The sequence below is a fragment of the Durio zibethinus genome, chromosome 22 (genome assembly GCF_047325235.1).
Source record: "Durio zibethinus cultivar Kanyao isolate XHJ-2024 chromosome 22, ASM4732523v1, whole genome shotgun sequence".
In the NCBI taxonomy this organism is placed as follows: Eukaryota; Viridiplantae; Streptophyta; class Magnoliopsida; order Malvales; family Malvaceae; genus Durio; species Durio zibethinus.
The window spans coordinates 4,885,383-4,905,542 of NC_143183.1; the positions used below are offsets into that span (position 1 = coordinate 4,885,383).

Below are 20,160 nucleotides of genomic sequence, written 5' to 3' on the forward strand. Positions count from 1 at the left end.
GACTTTCTCTCTTCGTTCTTACCAAACGCAGTATTAAGCCAAGCCCCGAGGATTTGATATACATGAATGCTACATTTAACTCATTCATCATCTATTTCTTCATCTAATAGCAGCATTCGGACATTAGCTGTAAAATCTGAAACTTCTTGGCATGTTCATATATCTGACAATGGATTAATAATTGGCATGCAACTGAATGAAATTACAATTTGCAAAAATTAAGATGCGGGTTCTTCAAGTTAAAAGAACTTGGAATGAAAACACTAGGTAGAAGACAAGTAGCATAACCACATTCATATTTTAACATATGAACAATAAACTAGGTATCTTAATCACTGAAAAGTTAGGAGTATCCACAGCGAGTAACTGTCTGGATGAACAATATAAGTCCTAACATCTGGAGAACGTACCTTTTTAGCCTATCATAATATCAATTTACCCAAATGCTCTTAGCATTTTTATCTACAAAGCCGTCTTTAGCTGCATTGATGCCTATCTATCATAGGGAAATTCTTGGTTATTCTCTGTTACTCTAAAGGGTTGAGGTTGCTGACCTGAGCAGTACAGATTCCACATCTTAAAATACGCCCGTTCAAGGTTCCTCACCTGAATTTATGAAATAAAAGTTAAATCTTGTTAGCACTGATGAATTAACTGTTACATGATAAGTAGGAATACAGATCCAAAGTTTGTTGAGGCAAGCTTTAGATGGCATGAAAAATAGAAAGATCTTTGTAGCAAATAAGCAAAAACAAATACTCACCCAGCGTGCCGTGTCAAAAAGAGGGCAAGCCATTCGGGCTGCTTTGAGTTTATCAGAAAGATCTTGGAGCTTCGTACGATTTAGAGCAAGTGACACAGCCTTCTCTTCATATTCTTTCAGACTTTGAATATTTTGGTAAAATTTGAAACAGAAAAAGAACCATCATCAGCAAGAAAAAGAAGAAAGGAAAAGGCAATAGCGTGAAATGCTTCTCAACTCAGACAAACAAGCATATGGACTAGAGAATGCTGTTGGTGCAAAGCCAAAAAAATGCTTCCTTGCTTTCGATCCACTTTATTTTTATTTTTATCGGCATCCCATTCATTTAATGACCATAAAATGACAGTGTGCTAAGATTCATGCTACTGGTCAACCATGTTGTATTCTAGCCTGAAAAGAAGAAATTATTGGCAAGGCAGGTAAACCATGCACTCCCGTCAGCTTTTATCAATATTGAAAGACTTTCCATTATTGTAGGCGTGTTTGCTGGGGGGGGGGGGGGGTGTTGGCTATGAAGATAAAGTAAGAAACCCTCCACTATCTTCCACAAAGAAAGCGAGGGAGATAAATCAATAATAACAAAGTAAAACCTTTTCAGTTAGCCCTACTGTTTCCTCAATTAGATCATCAGTCATACCTGCTGACAATCATCTCCTCCCCAACACCAGTAGCCAGACACAATGAACCAGCAACTCTAGTTGCCATCTTTTCAAGTGGAAGGGTCACCATTGGAAGACCAGCCCATAGAACATCGGTCCCTGTTGTGTGTGCATTGCATAATGGTCTATTCAAAAACAAATAAAAGAGTATCAGTACAATGAAATGTAAGCAATAAATTTTACTGTGCCTAACCAAATCAAAGTTTAAGAGGAAATCTGAATCTACTGATCTCTCAAGTTTGAGGGAAAAAGAACGAGGTTCTAGTATTTATTTAAATATTTACGTATCCAGGAAGAGATCAGCCAAGGCACTGCGTCTTATATGTTCACTTTTCATGGCAACATCTGTAAAAATAATCTGATCCGACAGCACTCCCTGCTGAGTTGCATCTGAATCACACCAAAACCAGTTATTTTTTTAATACTAATGGTCAATAATAATTCGAGGCATATTTCACGGTTCAAAAGAGATAAAATGCACAGAATATAGATACTGCGATGCTAGAACACTTACATGTTCGGAGCCTCATCTCGCCTGCAGCTGGGAATCTAAGCAGCCAAAGGGCACTATTTGGAACACGCTTAAGAATATTGCACCTGAGTTTGATTGCAAGTAGATTTAAGTACATAGATAAAACAAGTAGTAAAACAGGATACAAATTCACGCAAATATACCATGTGGTGAAAATATCGGGATCCATCTTGTACAGCTGATTGAAACATGCCAAGATAAATTTGTCCTCAGGTAGTCCATAATCAGATCTCTTTGGCAGGCAGTTTGGATCCAAGACATCAAGATTTTTCTAGTGATAAATGCAAATGCAAAGAAGAAAATTTAGAGAATCCAGACAAAAACATTATACTAAGAACATCACAGAGACCAGGAACCAATTCTAACCTGCTTATAATCATTTACAAAGTAACAATGAGGCAGGTGTACAAGCTTCTCAGAGTAGATATGAGAAAAACGAAGAGGTGAAACGAACTGCAATACGAAGAGCAAATGACGTATAAAACACAATAGGATAAACTTGGAAGTAAAATCCAATGAATGACCTATGGACTATGGTTCTCTAACCTCATCGGTGACCAAATAGTGTATATACGATGCACCAGTAGTCCCAGGAAATCCCATGTAAGAAATCTGAATAGGAGCAGGTTGCATTGCAAATATCTCATTCCTTGCCCCCTGCAATATCAGATTTGAAATTAAACAAATAAAAAAAAAATCCTAATAAAACCAGAACAAAAATGACAAGAAGCATTTACAAGAGGTAGAACAGTATCTTCATATAAATTTGATTCACATAGGCATTCATCCACCACATCAAGTGGAACCAAATAAGAGCAAAGAAATATTAGAGATTTTATTTCTTCTCTCCATATTTTTCACTAGTTTCAATTGAATTACCATATAGCAAAAGTTGATACCTTAGTATACCCATTAAGATTGACAAGGATTTGTATTTTATCCTCATTTATCATCTTTACAATCGTGTCAGATGACATGGATGATACATCTATGAAGTGCTCTGCTTCAGACTGGATACGCAACCTCCATTCTGTCCCATCATTTGGACTCAATGCATAGCAAAATACCTGCAAACACTTAGTTCCAGCATGTAATGACAAAAAGATAGAAAATATTTGAAAAGGCAAATCAAATAATTAGGGTCATATGTGAGGAGATCATTTTTCAAACCTCAACATTTTCTCTGTTATGCATGCCAAACACTGAGCCCATGAGATGAGATAGGGGATGGTTGCCAAAATCACTACTCACATATCTGAAAAGACATAATGCCTGTTAAAGGAAATGAAAAAAAGGGAGAGAGAGAGCTCAAAACATACCCCACCCTAAGGCGTCCATTCCCTATCTCACCCTTCACAGGGAAGGGTGCAGGATAATTTAAAGGAGGAAGGGAATAACGGGATGCAATAACGGAGCAGTGTGCCGCATATTTACAGCTGTCAACAAAGATAGAAATCAATCAGAAACCAAATTTGCAAGTTTAATATTGCAATTACATCCAAAAACATCATCCAACTTGCCTGATTTCTAGTGCAAGCATTGGATCAATAGGATAGGCTATTGCATGGAAAGGCTGTACACTAGGAATAACTGACATCTGAAGGGTAAAAGAAAACTGTCAATACTACTCAACTAGGAAGGGAATTCAAAGTAAGACATCAAAGCCAAAGAAAAAGGAGTAGAGCTTATAGCAGATCATGTATGAACCTTAATCTGTCTCCTGAGTATGCCTTCAACTTCAATAAATTTATTCTCCCGATCCTCCCAGTAACAAACACACTGCCCAAGGGAATATCATATTTATTAATTGCAAACAAACAAAAAAAATAGCAACTGAGTTGGCCAAGGCAACTAATATGATATAAATCTACAGTGAAAAATACGGACTGTCAAACCTTTAATCTATTTTGTATATAACCAAGAAACAGATAAAAGTGCACATCACTGTTTTCTTTTTGTCATTTCACAGTATCCAGGTATCATTTAACCAAATACCAACAGACAAAAGAAAGCAACACAATAGAAAGAAAGTATTTTGATCATGAACTAGGATTTATTACCCACCATTTTCCACAGCAATTTTAAAACAAGACTAAATTATTACTTAAAGACTTGGGAGAGAAAAACTTGGGCGGCAGAAGGAAATACTTGCTAATCAACAAAACATATAGCTAAGCATGCTCAATAGATTATCTGCTGATTCCCAAACAAGGGCCTAGTAGATCTTCCCAATTTGTTAAAACATGCACTTAAGTTATCACTATCACTGATACATGAGATCATATAGAAGACGACCATCTGCAAAACTTGTCAATTCTTCTTAGCATATAATTTCTTTGATTCAGATGCTTCATGAAAGGCAAGGAAAAGTTTCAGCCAAGAGGCAAGATTTTTTGAAGAAAAAAGAACATTGACTCAAACCTAAGATCCCTACTTAATCTAAAGATCTTTTGAAGAAAAAATCAAGTAAATTAGTTGTACCTACATTTCAGTGACTACATTAGGTAAGCTAGATTTGAAAGATTAATCTAGGCAGGATCATGCCATTAGGGAATAAGGCATTAGTATCAATCTCTAACTTCTGGACAAGTGACTGAAGGTCTGGATCTTATCTACCTTTAAGAAGCCAAAAATCAACCTACACTTAAACTGCCGTTGCAGTCCTAATTTCATTCCATGTTGGTGGTCTATACCTGTAATGTGTGCAGAAGGTTACAGGTTGCTTCTGGAAAATCAGGGCGAAGAACCAGTGCTTGCTTGTAGCTTTTTATTGCAGCCTCAACATGTCCACTGCAAAATGTTGAAAGCACAGCACATTGACACAAGTTGAATCCCATAGAGGAGAAAATAGCTCCATCTATGTATCACATACCTGTCCTTGTAAGCAGAAGCCAAATTTGCATGAGCTTCTGCCATAGCAGGTCTAATGTTAATGGCTCGTATGTAGTCTTGAATGGCTTCATTTACTCTTCCACTCTCTTTATATGTATTCCCCCGGTTAACAAGTGCATCAGCAGCCATAGGATCAATTCTGAGAACTTCATTGTAACAAGATATAGCGTCTGAAAGATTACCCTGTAAAAGAAGAGTTAAAAAAATAACCCTGCATCAGTATTGTATATAAAAATGAGTGTGAGAAAGAGAAGATACACCTACCTGCTGTTTGTAAATGATAGCTAAATTGTTGAAAGGAGCAGAAAGTCCTGTTGTTACAGATAAAGTTGCCTTGTAGCATGAAGCAGCAGAACTCAACATATTCCTACAAAAAAGAATTATTAGCTCATGATGGAATACTACCAACACTCCTCCAATCAACCAGAATGGTTCAACAAACGCATAATCAGTGCAGTACAAACCATTCCATATATATATTCCCAAGGTTTGTAAGTGCCTGAGGATGGCTAGGTTGCAGGGCAAGACATTGCTTCATAATACAACAGAGAAACAATCAGAATGAAATGTGGAAAGGCATGATGAAGAAAACAAAAAAAAAAAGAAAACAAGGATAGCAGAACAGGATAGATAAAACAAGCCTACCCTATAGCATTGAATTGCTTCATCAACTCTTCCAGCATCTTTCAAAGCATTGCCCTGATGTTAACATGTAAAGAAAGAGTGACATCAGGAATCAGAAAGAATTAGTAAGTACTAAATGAGCAACCAATTGAAAGATATAATTGAACCAACCAAATTGTTATATGCCTCCAAGAATCCCGAGTCAAAAGCAATTGCTCTCCTGTAATTGAGAATTGCCATATCCAGGTTCCGTTGTTCATAATAAATACTAGCCAAATTGCCTGCAGAATGGTATGATTGCAAAACATCATTAGTGATAAGTCAGAGCACATTGCGTAATGACACACACTACAGCAACTTCTCAAGTCTTTATTTAGAAGACATGCCAAAGCCAGTTTTAATATGCAGGACTTAATTTGCAACTACTCAATTATGAGTAAGAGACATGTTAGCCAAAAGAAAAATTACAATAAACATAGTAAGGAGCTTGAATTGGCACTTTATCGATGAAAATTGTTAATTTAATAATTGAAAGGAGAGGTTCAATTTTACTTATATATTAGTCAGGTTTTAGGAGTTAACACTCCTTTGGTAGTTTCCATTTTGACAAAGATTAACTGTAGTCAACAAATTTTTGGTATTAAATGTCCCAAGTGCCACAATTTCCTTATTCGAGCACCCTAATCCTTCAACCAATTAAAGGGCATTTTTATAGTTAGCTTTCCAAAATATTAGGTGCCAGAGATTTGTGTCATGCAATCAACCATACACATGATCTATATGGAAAATCTAAGTCTCTTTTACAATTCCCTAAGTTTTAGCACTATTTTAATCTGTAAACAAAGCCAATTGTTCCCCTATAACAGACCTAAATAAAGCAAATTCCAACATTAACCAGTTGCTAGATATAACTCCCAAGACAGACTCATGATTTGATTTTCTACATTCAGTTCAGCCCAAACCTTGATCTTTCATTATGCTAATTCAAACATTAAACTCCAACCACTGACAAACTCTAAATAACAAATTGGCCATCTCTAAAGCCTTAAAGAAAACCTCTACAGAGCTGTCCAACATAATGCTCGCTTTAAGATGTTAACTTCAATCAGATGAATTTACTTGCCACAAAGACTTTTTACAGTGCCTAGAATTTTTAGTAATTTCATACTTTCATTTAAATTCAATGAAAGAATGGCCACCAATTAAGCACTAAAATCTCATCACCAAAAGTTAAAAAACCAATGTGTTTAGAGCGCCAGCAAAATATACAAGTGTAAACTTAACATCCAATAGTGAAGGACAGTCATTGATAAATACAAATTACAACTCACCATAGGCCATAGCATAATCCGGTCGCACCTGAAGAGCACGCTGATAGCATACAATAGCCTCTTGAGGCATTCCCAAAGCCTGGAAAAGGCAAAAGAATATGTTTTCTACAGATACCTGTCCTGGCATTGCAGCTACCCTACCTTACATGCATAATAGATTATAGCTTACCTTATAAACATTTCCAAGGTTTAGGTAGGCATCAAAAAATGTTGGTTTAAGTCTCACTGCTTCCTGGAAATTAAAAAGATTACAAAAACAATCAGTTAATAGAGCAAATAGCAAATAGAGGGATTAGATCCAACATAGAAACCAAAAAAAAAAAAAAAAAATCTACAGCTTTCAATCCAAATTGCATTTATACATGCACATCCAAAAAACTTTTTAGTAGTCGACCTATGACTCAATGTTCCATTTGGCACTTGAACAAAAAATTGAGCAATGTGGTACCTAATTCATGTTGTTTTTATTCAGTTATTTATCTGACATTTATAGACCAACCATTTGGCAACTTGCTGGTTTTTTGGAAAAACATCGGACGGTTAACTCTGGAGTCATTTTCTATTCTTTCTATTATATATATATATATATATATATATATATATATATAAAATCTCTTATGCTTATAAATAGATAACTCTATAATTTTTGGAGAATAACCAATCTCCAACGTTCAAAAAATTAGAACTGTAGCCCTCAGTTTGAACTAACAAGTTACATTACTATCTAGCTAGTAAAGTTGTGTGATTAATACCATTAACACATAGATGCAATTTGAATACAACCAAAAAAATTTTAAAAAAAGAAGAGGAAGAAAGAAGAAAACTTGATTTCCTCCTCTGTATTTATTTTATCTCTTTTTACTCACAAGTTTGTTAAGTCTATCTCTGCTGTCTTTTGTTGCAATCCTGATTATTCCATCTCTTAATTGTTCTTAAAAAACAATTTGCTTTCTTTTTTATACCCTATCTGAGCTCTTAGTTTTTTGAACCTGGATTCAGTTCCAACCTTCAAGACAGCTGGAAAAATGCTAGATCCTAGTCAAAAGGCCAATGATAACAACTCTTATTTCCAGATTTGACCTTGGTTCTGTAACTTAAAGTTGATTCTGGAAAAAAAAAAGGGCTGATATTTTTGTTTCTGGTACAAAATCTATTCTAAAGCCCAGAATATGAAGTTATGGTTCCAATCATTATCCTAAAGATATTTTTTCCCCGCATAGACACTATAACATATCAAGCCAACATGGTGAAAGTATAAAAGCTCTATTAGAATGGTTTGCGGGCTTGAAGATTGAGCCCACAGTTCATTAAAATATGAAAATTGAAAAACAAACCTTATAGTATTGAAGTGCCCTGTTAAGTTCACCAGCCTCCATGAAAAGCCCGGCAAGATTGGACCATGCAATTGCAAAATTGGGTTGTATACGGAGCGCCTCAAGATAGCAATTGTAAGCCTATAAGTAGAATTAATTAAACAATTTAAAAAAAAAAGGAACAAAAAAGTACGAACCAAACAAACATATATCATGCAGGGCACTACCCTAGCTTGTTAACATCAACACAACAAAAGTACAGTGTATGCACAAAGTATGATAAACAGATTAACACAAATAAACACGAAAGGGTGGAAATCAAAAGGACTTTAAAGTCTCCTTCATGTCAGCTAGGGTTCCAAACACCTCAATATTTCACAGGCAGACCTAAGTCACCATGATCAACAAAAAAACAGTATATGGCATCATACCATGATCTAAATCTGTCCCAAGAAAGGAAAAGAGACCAATTTCATGTAGCAAGAACTTGCATCCAAATCAGTGCAGGAGTTCGATGAGAATTACTTAGTTGGAAAAAGATGCAAATGGCACAACACTGCATTCCAATCAACATGAACAGGCATCTACAAAAAATTCTGTAGAAGACATGACTTCACTCTCCTCGGGTCAATAAGGACATCTAAATAAAATTAACAGAAGAGTTTAACAACCATGATTAAGTCAGAAGATAATTTAGTTTATTACCCAGATAGCCAACACTGAACATCAACCTACATTTGCAGTAGAGGCCAGGCAATAAACAGCTTGATCACCATAAAACAAACAGCATCAAACAAACAATAACAGGGAAAAAGATGATATGAGCTTTGCCTTACCTCTTGCACAAAACCTTGAATTTTCATTAAATTGCCAAGGTTACTGTGAGCATCAACCTGCATAAACAAGCAAAATTCCATAGCAATCTCAAAGAATCTTTCCAACCATAAATGTGGAAAGAGAAAAATGAAAAAACAAATAAGGATTTACCAAACGGGGATTTAATGCAAGCGCCTGGCGGCAACATTGGGCTGCCTCATTAAGCCTTCCTTTCCGCATGTACGCACTAGCTAAATTTGACCATGCATCAGCAAAATTTGGTCGAAGCTTCAAAATCAAAATTCAAACCGAAAGTGAATAACCCACTGAAGCTAATGAATAGCAAAAATTATCATTATGCAGTCAGGATTAACAGACAAAAAAAAAACATAACAATGGATCATTTGGCCCATGAGATTGCTGATCTTTAGTTATTCTAAAGATATTTTTAGGGCTAGAAACAAAAGGATAAGTTCAGAAACATTTGATGCATTAAGTTTGCCATGACCTGACAACTAAAATTACAGCATGCTTTCAACCAATAACAAAATTTAATCAAAAATATATGTGTAAAAGCTTACAAATCATACACAATTTTACCAGTTCAAATAAGAAAAATCAAAACACAAAGTGCCTATTCTATCAACCAGACCAACAATGAAAAGAGAAGAACAGTGCACCAATAGCTCATTACAGTAATTTTAAAATCTTATCCTCTTTGGAAGTTAAAGGTGCTCTTTCATCATATGAAGTAGTTGTTTTTTGGTCCCAGTGAAAGTGACCTTCATATTAGTAGGTCATTAGTTTAACAAATTTATCAATTTTATTAAGCAACCTAAATAGCATTTAGTATTAAATAGACCGAAAAGAAATCTTGTACATGATTGAAAGTAAAAAGGATAAAGCTAAACTCCATCATGCACCACATAGTCAATCATAGACTTATAGCCACAAATACAAAAATAAGCAAGCACAATTCGGAAGTAAATGCACATATTTAATCTGTTGCTCCGCGCCCCCCCTCCAAAAAAAAAAAAAAAAAAAAAACCCAGGGTAAATGACATGCATTTCAAATTACAATCATAAATTTATATGTAAACAAATAATGACAATCCAAAATCAAACATCTGCTTGTCCCATTGTTCAACCACAAATTGTTCCTCAAAAATCTAAAGAAAATATAAGTGCTTGCATGTATGTTTTATAGATACCACAACCAAATTTGAGTTCTGATTTGATAGTTTTAATGATATTACTTCTTAGAAACATAACTCTATCTTAATAACAATTCTTCTAAAAGTTATATCCACATCCAAAAATTTGAAATGAACTTTCATATATGTATGCAAACTTAAGATGAGATTGTCCTGGTTCCCCAAACCAAAAGATCATTGCCTAAAAATTTTTTAAAACACTGACCAAAATTGAACTTGGACACAAGAAAGGCTACCCAAGTTGGTCTCATTTTATGCCCAGCATGAAAAAGGCAGTCAGATGAATTGCCTCCCAAGCCAGCTAGCATCACAAGCTAAAGAATGGTATTTTGCAACTCTGGGCCACATAATAAATCAATAAAAGTATCTATTCACCCGCTTCCCCCAGGGATCTCCAAAATGTATGCATAAATGCAAATAAATACATGAACTGGTATATAGATTGTTTTGCCATGATGAAATCCCCAAAGAAAGTTTAAAATATTCTCTTGCTCCTGGTATAATAATATTAAGGTTCTAAAGCATACTAGTTTCTCTTACCACGATATGGTAAATTCCAGTTACCACACTATTTTGTTATCAAAGCTCAGGAAAGGATAAATCCAAAGTGCAACTAACAAAAGACAGCACCAACATTAAAATAAAAATAAATAAGAAAAAGAAATAAGATTTTTAATATTAAATTATTATTTCATGAATGCTTCAGATAAGAAAAAGAAAATGAATGCATGATGGGAGGACCAAAACAAACACATTAACCACTGTATACTAACCTCAATAGCAAACAAATAATACCGGATTGCAGTATCAATATTGCCTTTCTCCTGCAGCAGAAAACATTATTAATGCATATACCACCTGCAAAGGACAACAAATCGAAAAGCAGCTACAACCAAAGGCACTCGAACGGTACCTTCCAAGCATTGGCCATATTTCCATAGCACTCTGCAAAGTGTGGATCAATTCTAAGAGCTTCTTCGTTCTTCGCAATGCATTGATCATAATTATGCAACTGAGGTCAAACAAAGTGTCCACTGTCAGAGGCATTTAAAGCTCCTCCATAACCACATGAAGCATTTACAATTTCATCTAGAAATTAAAAAGGAAACCGTTTGTGATAAAGAAATAACATCAGAAAATTTCAGAACAAGGGTGCAGAGTTCTTTTTTTTTTTTTTTCTTTTGAAAGGACAAGGGCATAGAGTTAATAGTTACATAAATTACCAGCAAAATACAATTTAATGAATCAACCAGTAATGACAATAAATCTTATGAAGTAGTAAACTTTGTGATGATAAAAACAAACGGTATATGACAATAATCAAGCAAAACATATGAAACAACCTGATAATGAATTGCACCCAGCAGAAGAAGATTATCAGTACGATGTGGATTCCTCTCATAGACAGCACTGCTGTGTTCTAATGCATGTTTGTAGTTTCCAGCCTTGTACTTTTGATGAGCAAGTGCCATGAGCGTGTCATCATCAACTAAAACACACAAAAGTAGATGCCTTCAGCATTTATCAAAATAAAGACCTCTATGTCAATTACACTTCACCCAAAAATGGGCGGTAAAGAAAAATGAAAAGACAAACAAGTATGAAATATTAACAAGGTCTTCAGGTAGACATGAAGATCACAGTTGCGACATACTCAAGCATAATCCAATTTTGTCAAAGGGCAAGGTGCACTCCCTGCACTAGAACCCTTCCATCGCTTAAGGCACAAAGTACAAATAAAATACACTTTCCCAAGTGAAGTACAGCACTTATTTTGGAAAGATACTAATTAATAATGAAAGTGAAGGCAAAGAAGCTTCTATGTATTGTATTTAATAAGCTTAAAATTTATGAGTTCGTTAATTAAACGTTAAAGAATTCACTTTATTCCATTTCTTAATGTGTTCCAAAGATCAATATCATAAATAAACTAGAAGTCATCAACAACCAAAGATCAATGCATCCTTCACTTCAATCTCCAAGAAAAAATTGTGTATGGACTATATTACCCGATGTCATATTCTTGTAAAGAGATATACTATTATCCTTGTTTGACAATTAAAATAAATGCTGATAAGAGAAATTTAAGCCTAAAGAAACCAAAAGTAAATTTAAGCCAGGCACGCTTTCTGTCGGCATTACCTTAAAAAAAGTGCATCTATCCACAAATGGTGTGTGCCTGACAAAAAGTGCCTCATCTGAAGGGGTCAACGCACTACATGATTTGCACTGTGCCTTAGTCATAGTTGTTGATTTTGTTCCGGTACCGGTCATACCAGTCAGTACGTTCCAACTATACCAAAACACGATACACTTAAAGATAATTTTTCATACCGGATTTGATACTAGGCAATACCGATTGTTTTCATTGGTTTCAATGAATTGGCGTATTTCAACTGATACGTGAATGTAAAACATGTTTTGTAATTTTTAATTTGTCTTTTGTTGTTTGATTATTTTTAACCTAATAAAAATAAAATTAATTGATAAAATAACTCTTAAAAGTTGAGTTTCTCTATTTTTTATCATAACTAGTTTTCTTTAATGCTTTACTTTTTCAAACAAACATTCATAAGAATTTCAATTTCTTTCAAGAAAGCAATTATGCTCTCTTTCTAAAGTTTAACAATCATGAAACTAAAGTTAATTTTTTTCATCTCTTTATTTTTATCTTAATATTACATAAAAAATACTTATTTAAACATCATATGATCAGATTGAATGTTTAAAAATATAATGAAAATTTTATAATATTATTTCTTATACTTTTAAACTTATTTATTTGATTTTTGATGATATCGCATATTTATTTTGTAAATTATTAATAGGATTATAATATACAAGTTCATGTATATTTATAAATATATTTATACTAAACTGAAAAATCCAAAATAATATGTCAAAATAACTGGTACTGGCATATATCACATTTTTAAAGAAAACCGAAACATTGCCCAGGACAGTATTAACGACCTTGGCCTTAGCACCTAAGCACAATCCTTGACAACAATAGCTGAATATATATGCAACCCATTTAAATTGACATTTTTTCAGCAGTAGTAGACTGCATGTTTAACTCAGGAGGTAATTTCAAGATTAGGTCTTACAAATTTCTAATTTCAAAAGACCATACCAGCCGTAAGTGGATTCTTCAACAATTGCTATAACAGAACTTAAACAAAGTTAAATATCTACGTACATATATCTGAATGATAGATGACTGTTCACCAATCATAGAATTAAATAATTTTCAAGGAAAAGCAGACTAATTAAGACCCATAACATCTAAAATTTTAATTTTCCGATTCTCAAATTTTAAAGTTACAAGTTACAACAATTATTACTACTATTATTTTTTTATCTCCAAATACATGTTTTCCTTTCAAAAGTCAAAAGACTTAAAATTAGGTAAAAATAAAACGCCTAAAACCGGAGAATACACTCGAAATCCCTAAGCTTAACACTCTGGCTTGACAAAATTATTTTTTCTTCTTCCAGAAGCTTCTTTTAAGGGACAATTTAGCAAAGTCACAATTATGTAAATATATCAGTCTAGCTTTTTATTTAAATCTACAAGCGCAGTCAAACCCTAGAGCTGAAAAACAATTAACAAATTCCAAAATTAAAGGCATGAAAAAATTGAAAAATATAAAACAAACCTTCATGGGAATCTAAACCCTGAGAGAGCGGAAAATTAGACAAAACAGAAGAAGAAGAAGCAGCAACAGCAACGGCGCCTCCAAAATTCGAGGGTAGACTCAGTGAGACATCGTTGTATGGAACCAATTGAACCTGTTGCTGTTGTTGTTGAAGCTGTTGGTTATGATGGTACTGTTGCAACCGAGGATCAGTCTGCACGGAGAGCATTTTTTCCTGCTTGGATCTCAAGAAAACCTATTTTTTCTAGGAATGGTAAAGAATGACGGAGGAAAAATTTTTATTTTTTATTTTCTCGGGAAAACCCTGGGAGAAACCCCCGCTTTTATCTCTCTTTGCTTCTGTTAACAAAAGCGATTGGTCAGACCGTAAAACGTCAAGAAGCCATTTCATGAACGTAGAAATAGTAGATACCTTAGGGGATTTAAAGTTGAATTGTCGCTGTCCAGTTTTTTTGGGTAAAAGCACACGCGTTTTGTAAGGACACGTGTCGAAATATCGTAAACGGGAATGTAAATGCGTGTGAAGGGTTGAAAAATCTGTCGGGCAAAGGGTCCACTCCATTAGAGACTTGTATCGCGCCGGACATATCCAAATCCGCCCAATGTTCTTTTTAAGCTACTACTTTGGTTCAAATTTTATTTATTATTTTAAATATTTTAATGAATTAAAATTTTTAATATAATATTTTTTACATTTTTATCGATAATAGATTTAAATAAAACGAGATCAAAATTAAAAAAAAAAAATCATGAAAAATTACATAGTTACAATTTTTTTTTTAACAAAAAGAATATATTTTAACTCGCTTTTAGAAAAAAGCCTAACCCCTACTCACGCAAGGCTGCTGCAATTTCTACAAAACACTCTCTCACGGTACCCAATGTCAGAGAGATCTTGACTCCGTATCCTCAAGCTAGGGATTTTACACTCAAGGTGTGAAGCCATATGACACGTTATCATTAATTGTAAATTTGATAATTCTAATATTTATATAGTTATATGTTCAATTCATATAAATATGCTACAAATAAAAAAAATTTTATTTTTATCAATGTCATAAAAACTTCAAAAAATATTGCTTTCGGTAAATTTTCTAATTGTATGACCAGGTCCTCTCATTGTCGGCAACGAAGGCGATGTAGCAAATGGCAACGCTGATAGAGTTGCACGTGTGGCTAGAGGAAGCAATAAGGCGATGATAAGAGAACATTATTCAGCGAAATACTGAGGGTTGTGAAGTAGGACAAGCAGGGAGAAGATACTGAATATAGAAGCACAGCGAGAAACTCGGAAATAAACAAGAACAATTATTTAGGAATAGAGGAAATTGGGGAGAAACAGAAGAATTTAGAAAGAAAACCAAACCTAAGGAGAAAATCTCAATGTCTTTAAATATTCAACATCCAAAAGCTGAAATGAAAGTAGAATAACACAAGCATTTATAGATAAATCCAAAACCCTAATAAAATGCAAACTTTTAAATTGAACATCTTCATACAAAGTTGTTAAGATAGTTGATCTGGTTATTTTCAGCTGCAAATACAAAATGCATTTAATCACAAACTTTGAACATCACATAACCACTTGATCGGCAAGGGGATCTGACCATTTTTGCCAAATTAAGATAGTGATCATGGACAGTATCAGAAAGAGGCAAACCAGAATAACCAGCAATCTGCAAACCTGCTTAGAGTCCAAAGAGACAAGATTTCTTTATTAGATGCATTAGAAGAACAACATCATACATGACCCTTTACACTAAGTGATTAGCACTATTCGAACCTTCTATTATTCTATGGTAATATATTTTAGAAGAAACACACTCCAACTTCACTCTTCTATAACATTGAGATGGAACAAGTTAGGAGGGATGGAGGAGAAGAAAGGGGGATTTGGGGCAAATGCTATCATGCCTTGCTATCAATGGCCATGGGTGCCCGCTCCTGTTTTGCAGCCTTGGATTGCTCTAACTTGTTCATCTTTGCAAATATGTTGCCATAAAATTGTGCATCCTTCTTGTTGTACTCCCTGATTTTCTCCTTTAGGACTCGGTACTCCATTTTCACATCCCTGGTGTCAACAAAAACATAAATTAACTCCATTGCAATCACAACAATTGGATTATTAATGGAAGTATGATGCCAAAGATGCTGCAACTGGATTTCTTATCCCACATGAACTTTCCACTTTAGTTTTCTAGTCCTTATTTGTAACCTTTATTCAAACTCTGACAGTATAAAACAAGTTGCCACTACTTCCCAACTGCAGCATATTCACCTAGAACATGTGAACAAGATACGTCTCTATTGAGCCCAGACGTAAATAGAAGTTAGGATGTACCGACTATAGTAAAAATAAATCACAAAAGCAACCATATTTAGATATAGCCAAAGAAATACCTGTTATCAGGGTCAATCTCCATGGCCTTTTTGATATCCACCTCAGCCAAATCCAAATCAACAAGTTGAATATATGCTTGCGCCCTCCTATATAAGGCTTTCACATTCCTATTATCAAGTTCCAATACCTATAAAATCACACATGCCTAACTGTTAGCAAAAGTGAATCAACATTTACATCTAATCAAGACAAGCTCTATATGCCATTAACGCTACAACCTTAGTACACAGCTTCTCAGCCTCCTTGTAATCTTTGAGTTTCAATTTGCAAGCTGCATTGTTGAGATTGCAAGTTACTTTTAACAACTTAGTTTGCTGCTTCTCCTCATCACTGAAAGAAGAGTCGTACTCTATGAACTTAACAGCCTGCATAAAGGAATTGTTGTCAAATAGTCAAATCACAAGTAAAAACAGTCTCAAGAATTGTGTAAATGACAAAGTCATGTGCACAACTTTACCTTCTCATATCTTTTAGATGCTCTCTCATATTTACCAGCCTTGAATAATGCATTCCCTTCCTCTTTCTTCTTCCCAGCAGCTTCAATCTTTTCCTCTGTTTTCATGTCCCAAGATTCTTTCTCCTGTAATCAATCATTAACTTAATAAATTGTGGTCAGCACAAATCCAATATGCAACTGAAAAGCGTTCGACAGAGGAAAAAGGAGAATATATACACTAACCTTCACAAACAAGACCATCTCAACCTCATAATACACAGTTAAGTTTGCAGGAACAATAGCCAACTCCTGTTGTGATTCAGATGAACCAAATGCATATTCTGGCTGAATAGTGATAAGTGCATGTTCTCCTTTCTTCATGGTCTTCACAGCTTTATCAAGACCATCAATTACTTGTTCTGTCACAAGTGTCATCCATATTAAAAACAACTTCACGTGAACACCAAGTATGAAACTAAATACGCCTATGTCATGAGATCTTACAGAGAGGGCAAGCTAAGAAAACATATCCAGAAAGAACCAAATAAATATGGCATAACTATTATTACCTTCATCAATTTTGAACTCAAAGGGCTCTTCATCATGACCCTTCTTCACAAAGATCTTCCCATCCTCCAGCTTCCCAATTAATTTCACTAGCAAAGAGTACAAATAAGAGTTACGAATACATTGAGAAACCATTCAAACAATTGCAGATTATAATGAAATGTAAAATCCCAAGCCATCTTACCTTGAACCACTGCTCCATCATTTGGACGGTCATAACCCTCTCCCTCCTTCAAAATCTTCTTCAAGACTTTCTTGTCCTTTGTGACATCAGAAACGCTCTTCCAAGAAACCAACTCAAGAGTGATATGGAGGGTAGCATTTGGGGGAACAGGACCTTCACTGCCCACTGCCGGCCTACCATCCTCACCAAATGCATCTATATGCAAAAAGGTGTCAGTTAGATTTCAGAGCATGCCATAAACCAATAAAAGCATAAAGGAATTTAACTTACACTGTGGCTTCACTGTCAATAGGACTTTCTCCCCTTTCTTCATTGTTTTTACAGCCTTTGCCAAAGAAGGGCAGAAGTAGCCTGCATGATACAAATTTCAACGTCATATTTAAGCTTGCAGAGTTCATTCAAGATAAGTGAGAACATATAACAAAGATGAATCACACTAACCATCTCCTACAGTGAACTCCACCCCATCAGATTTTGATATCAGTGTACCATCTTCCAAACAAGCTTCATACTTAACTGTAATGAATACATATGAAAACCGCTGTAAGCACAGGATCACATAAAATTGTGAATAATTTAAGCAGCAAGAAGAAATGAACTTATAATATACCAAATACTTCATCCAAATCTTTCGGATTCTCCCATTTCTCCCCTTCAACAAGTATTTTCTTTAAGATTCCTCCATCTTTGCATATGTCTTTGACACTAGTCCAAGAAAGCAATTCCACATCAAATTGAAGTGTTGCATTAGGAGGAATAGTTGGTGGTGATCCAGATTCACCATACGCCAACTCAGGTGGAATTGTGAAAATGGCATTTTCACCCTTCTTCATTGTTTTGATACCCTCATCCCAGCCCTTGATTACTTGTCCTGATAATTAAGGAGAGAAACAAGTGAGCATATCCAGTACATGCGGTTACGGATTAGATACTCCACAGCCAAAATAAACTAAAATGTCCGTTGAAATCTCACTTCTTTTTTTTTTGGATTAACAACCTATCAATACATCAAGGAAACGCATCCGCAGCAGACAGTAATTTATTTTACAAGGTTTCAATCAAACACAACCTTCAAGTGTTAAGACACAGGAAACATCTTAAAAGTCGGAGCATATCTAAATGCATACACATCTTCAGACAGATTTCATTGGAAAAATACAATTTATGCCAGCAAATTTACTAGAAAACAAGTATTTATGAAGTATACTACATATCATCCAACTTAGATTTCATGATTAAAAAAATTCATCAAAAGGGCAATAAGAGGCCACAACCTTAGAAAATGAAGCTGAAGGTGCATTTAACTGAAAGAAAATAAAATAAATAGAATTATTTACCTAGGCCAAGCTTGAATTTAAAAGGAGTCCCCCTATCACGGCTGGAATCAAACTTGGTTCCATCAAGCAAAGTTCCAGTATAATGCACTGCAATAAATCAAAACCAACAAACCCATCAACTCAAAATGACCCAGAAAAAATGAACAAAAGAATGAACAAATCATTGAAGAAGGAGAAGAAGACCCATTACCTTCAACTTCATCACCATTGGAGGGAGTTTCCCATCCTTCGCCTTCCTTAACCAGCTTCTTCTTCAAACCATTTTTCCCAATCTCTTTCTCGTCACCAACTTTGAGGATCAGGCTAACTGGGTCTTCCTCTGGAATGTCCATCTCGTCTTCTTTCATGTCGCTTGCTGTTGGGAACTCAAAGTCGTCTTCCATTAAGGTTTTAGCGAGAGAGGAAATTTTGAGATTTTGAGGATTTCTGAGAAGACAACACTGGCAAATGCTTGAAGATCGATTGATACAAAGCGATTTGGGTGTATGGGAATTGAAAGCGGACTTTGAGACTCTAGAGAGTTCCAATAGCTAACAGACTAAAGATAGTTCCAGAATTCTCCGTCCTTTCATAAGAAAATGAGCGTTTGCCATTGTGTTTGAGATCTTCGGATTTCCTATTTTGAGCATTTCTTTTTCTTTTCCCCTTTACTGGTGACTTCACGGGTCAGATTACCCGTTTTGAATTGGGCTTGGCCTTAACATGAAATTTAAGATCCTCAAGATATTATTATATTTTATTAAAATTTACTTTTAAATTTTTAAAATTTTAATAAAATCAAAAAATAAAACAAATTACTATGTCAAGCTTGGACCGGAACCTAAATTGTTCAAGTTTGGTTCGACTAAACTCATAAACACTACTAATTAAGACTAAATAATAAAAAATAATAGTAAAAATAAAATCACATCATTAAATATTTAAAGATAGATCATTGGATTGGATTGAAACAAAATCAAACTTAAAAATCCATGTTCAGAAGGCCCATGGGTCTGGCGGATCTTGTGGACACTGGACAGGTCTAGGCACTTGCCAAATCTAGAATCTAGCCAATAATTGCATCCAGAGTAGCGTTTTACTTTGTTTAGAACAGTTAATTATCTTAGTATAAACATAATAATTATTTTTGGTAACCTAGCCGAATCTTATTATTATTATATTTACATTTATATACATATTTTGATTATTAATTTTGATTTTATTGTTATAATACCTAATTTTTTTTATTATTATTTTTTATTTTATTAAAATTAATTTAATTATTCATCTAAATAAATCATAATTTTATTCGTAAAATTTTTTATTTGATTATTTGAGTTCTTAAATTATATTTATATTAATAATTTAATTAAATCGAATTGTATCAAAGATGATTCGAACCAATTTTTCATTTAAATTTCATTTTAAATTATAATATTATGTTTAATTTTAA

At 34.4% G+C, this 20,160-nt stretch overlaps 2 protein-coding genes across 6 annotated transcripts; both read right to left on the reverse strand.

Annotated features, from left to right (window-relative positions):
• Positions 1-268: 268 nt before the first annotated feature.
• LOC111307814 (putative UDP-N-acetylglucosamine--peptide N-acetylglucosaminyltransferase SEC) lies at positions 269-14,198 on the reverse strand. Of its 3 annotated transcripts, XM_089751363.1 has the most exons (30): positions 13,804-14,198; positions 11,488-11,633; positions 11,058-11,156; positions 10,918-10,968; positions 9,102-9,218; positions 8,951-9,007; positions 8,820-8,845; positions 8,546-8,710; positions 8,136-8,255; positions 6,971-7,033; positions 6,802-6,880; positions 5,642-5,751; positions 5,492-5,545; positions 5,311-5,378; positions 5,111-5,213; positions 4,827-5,029; positions 4,648-4,744; positions 3,662-3,733; positions 3,475-3,551; positions 3,274-3,390; positions 3,125-3,209; positions 2,854-3,021; positions 2,501-2,611; positions 2,321-2,407; positions 2,098-2,225; positions 1,937-2,019; positions 1,707-1,812; positions 1,401-1,547; positions 764-884; positions 269-606 (listed from the first exon to the last, which is right to left on the reverse strand). In XM_089751363.1, exons 8-30 carry the CDS (start codon positions 8,546-8,548, stop codon positions 493-495), a joined length of 2,316 nt encoding a protein of 771 aa, XP_089607489.1. In that variant the 5' UTR covers positions 8,549-8,710; positions 8,820-8,845; positions 8,951-9,007; positions 9,102-9,218; positions 10,918-10,968; positions 11,058-11,156; positions 11,488-11,633; positions 13,804-14,198; the 3' UTR covers positions 269-492. The 3 variants fall into 3 exon arrangements, with proteins under 3 accessions (XP_089607489.1, XP_022761808.2, XP_089607488.1); XM_022906073.2 differs by lacking the exons at positions 8,546-8,710; positions 8,820-8,845; XM_089751362.1 differs by lacking the exons at positions 8,546-8,710; positions 8,820-8,845 and having other exon boundaries at positions 11,058-11,233.
• Positions 14,199-15,242: 1,044 nt separating this feature from the next.
• LOC111307817 (peptidyl-prolyl cis-trans isomerase FKBP62-like) lies at positions 15,243-19,346 on the reverse strand. 3 transcript variants are annotated; one of them, XM_022906082.2, is made up of 13 exons: positions 18,919-19,346; positions 18,729-18,815; positions 18,002-18,262; positions 17,833-17,907; positions 17,662-17,742; positions 17,392-17,586; positions 17,210-17,296; positions 16,884-17,059; positions 16,662-16,784; positions 16,423-16,569; positions 16,204-16,331; positions 15,718-15,874; positions 15,243-15,487 (listed from the first exon to the last, which is right to left on the reverse strand). In XM_022906082.2, the coding sequence occupies exons 1-13, from the start codon at positions 19,109-19,111 to the stop codon at positions 15,377-15,379; spliced, it is 1,821 nt and encodes a 606-aa protein (XP_022761817.2). In that variant the 5' UTR covers positions 19,112-19,346; the 3' UTR covers positions 15,243-15,376. The 3 variants fall into 3 exon arrangements, 2 of the variants coding, with proteins under 2 accessions (XP_022761817.2, XP_089607490.1); XM_089751364.1 differs by lacking the exon at positions 15,243-15,487 and adding an exon at positions 16,019-16,107 and having other exon boundaries at positions 15,737-15,874; XR_016331873.1 differs by lacking the exon at positions 15,243-15,487 and adding an exon at positions 16,019-16,081 and having other exon boundaries at positions 15,826-15,874.
• Between the last annotated feature and the right edge of the window lie 814 nt (positions 19,347-20,160).

Coding starts and splice junctions, on each gene's coding strand:
- LOC111307814 (XM_022906073.2), bottom strand. CDS start 14,011: ATGCTCTCCGTGCAGACTGATCCTCGGTTGCAACAGTACCATCATAAC. Junction 9,219..10,917: donor ATTATTTGTTTGCTATTGAG/GTTAGTATACAG, acceptor TTGATTTTGAAG/CTTCGACCAAATTTTGCTGA. Junction 5,546..5,641: donor TGGAGGCATATAACAATTTG/GTTGGTTCAATT, acceptor TGTTAACATCAG/GGCAATGCTTTGAAAGATGC.
- LOC111307817 (XM_022906082.2), bottom strand. CDS start 19,111: ATGGAAGACGACTTTGAGTTCCCAACAGCAAGCGACATGAAAGAAGAC. Junction 17,908..18,001: donor AGATTTGGATGAAGTATTTG/GTATATTATAAG, acceptor TATTCATTACAG/TTAAGTATGAAGCTTGTTTG. Junction 16,785..16,883: donor AGATGGTCTTGTTTGTGAAG/GTTAGTGTATAT, acceptor GATTGATTACAG/GAGAAAGAATCTTGGGACAT.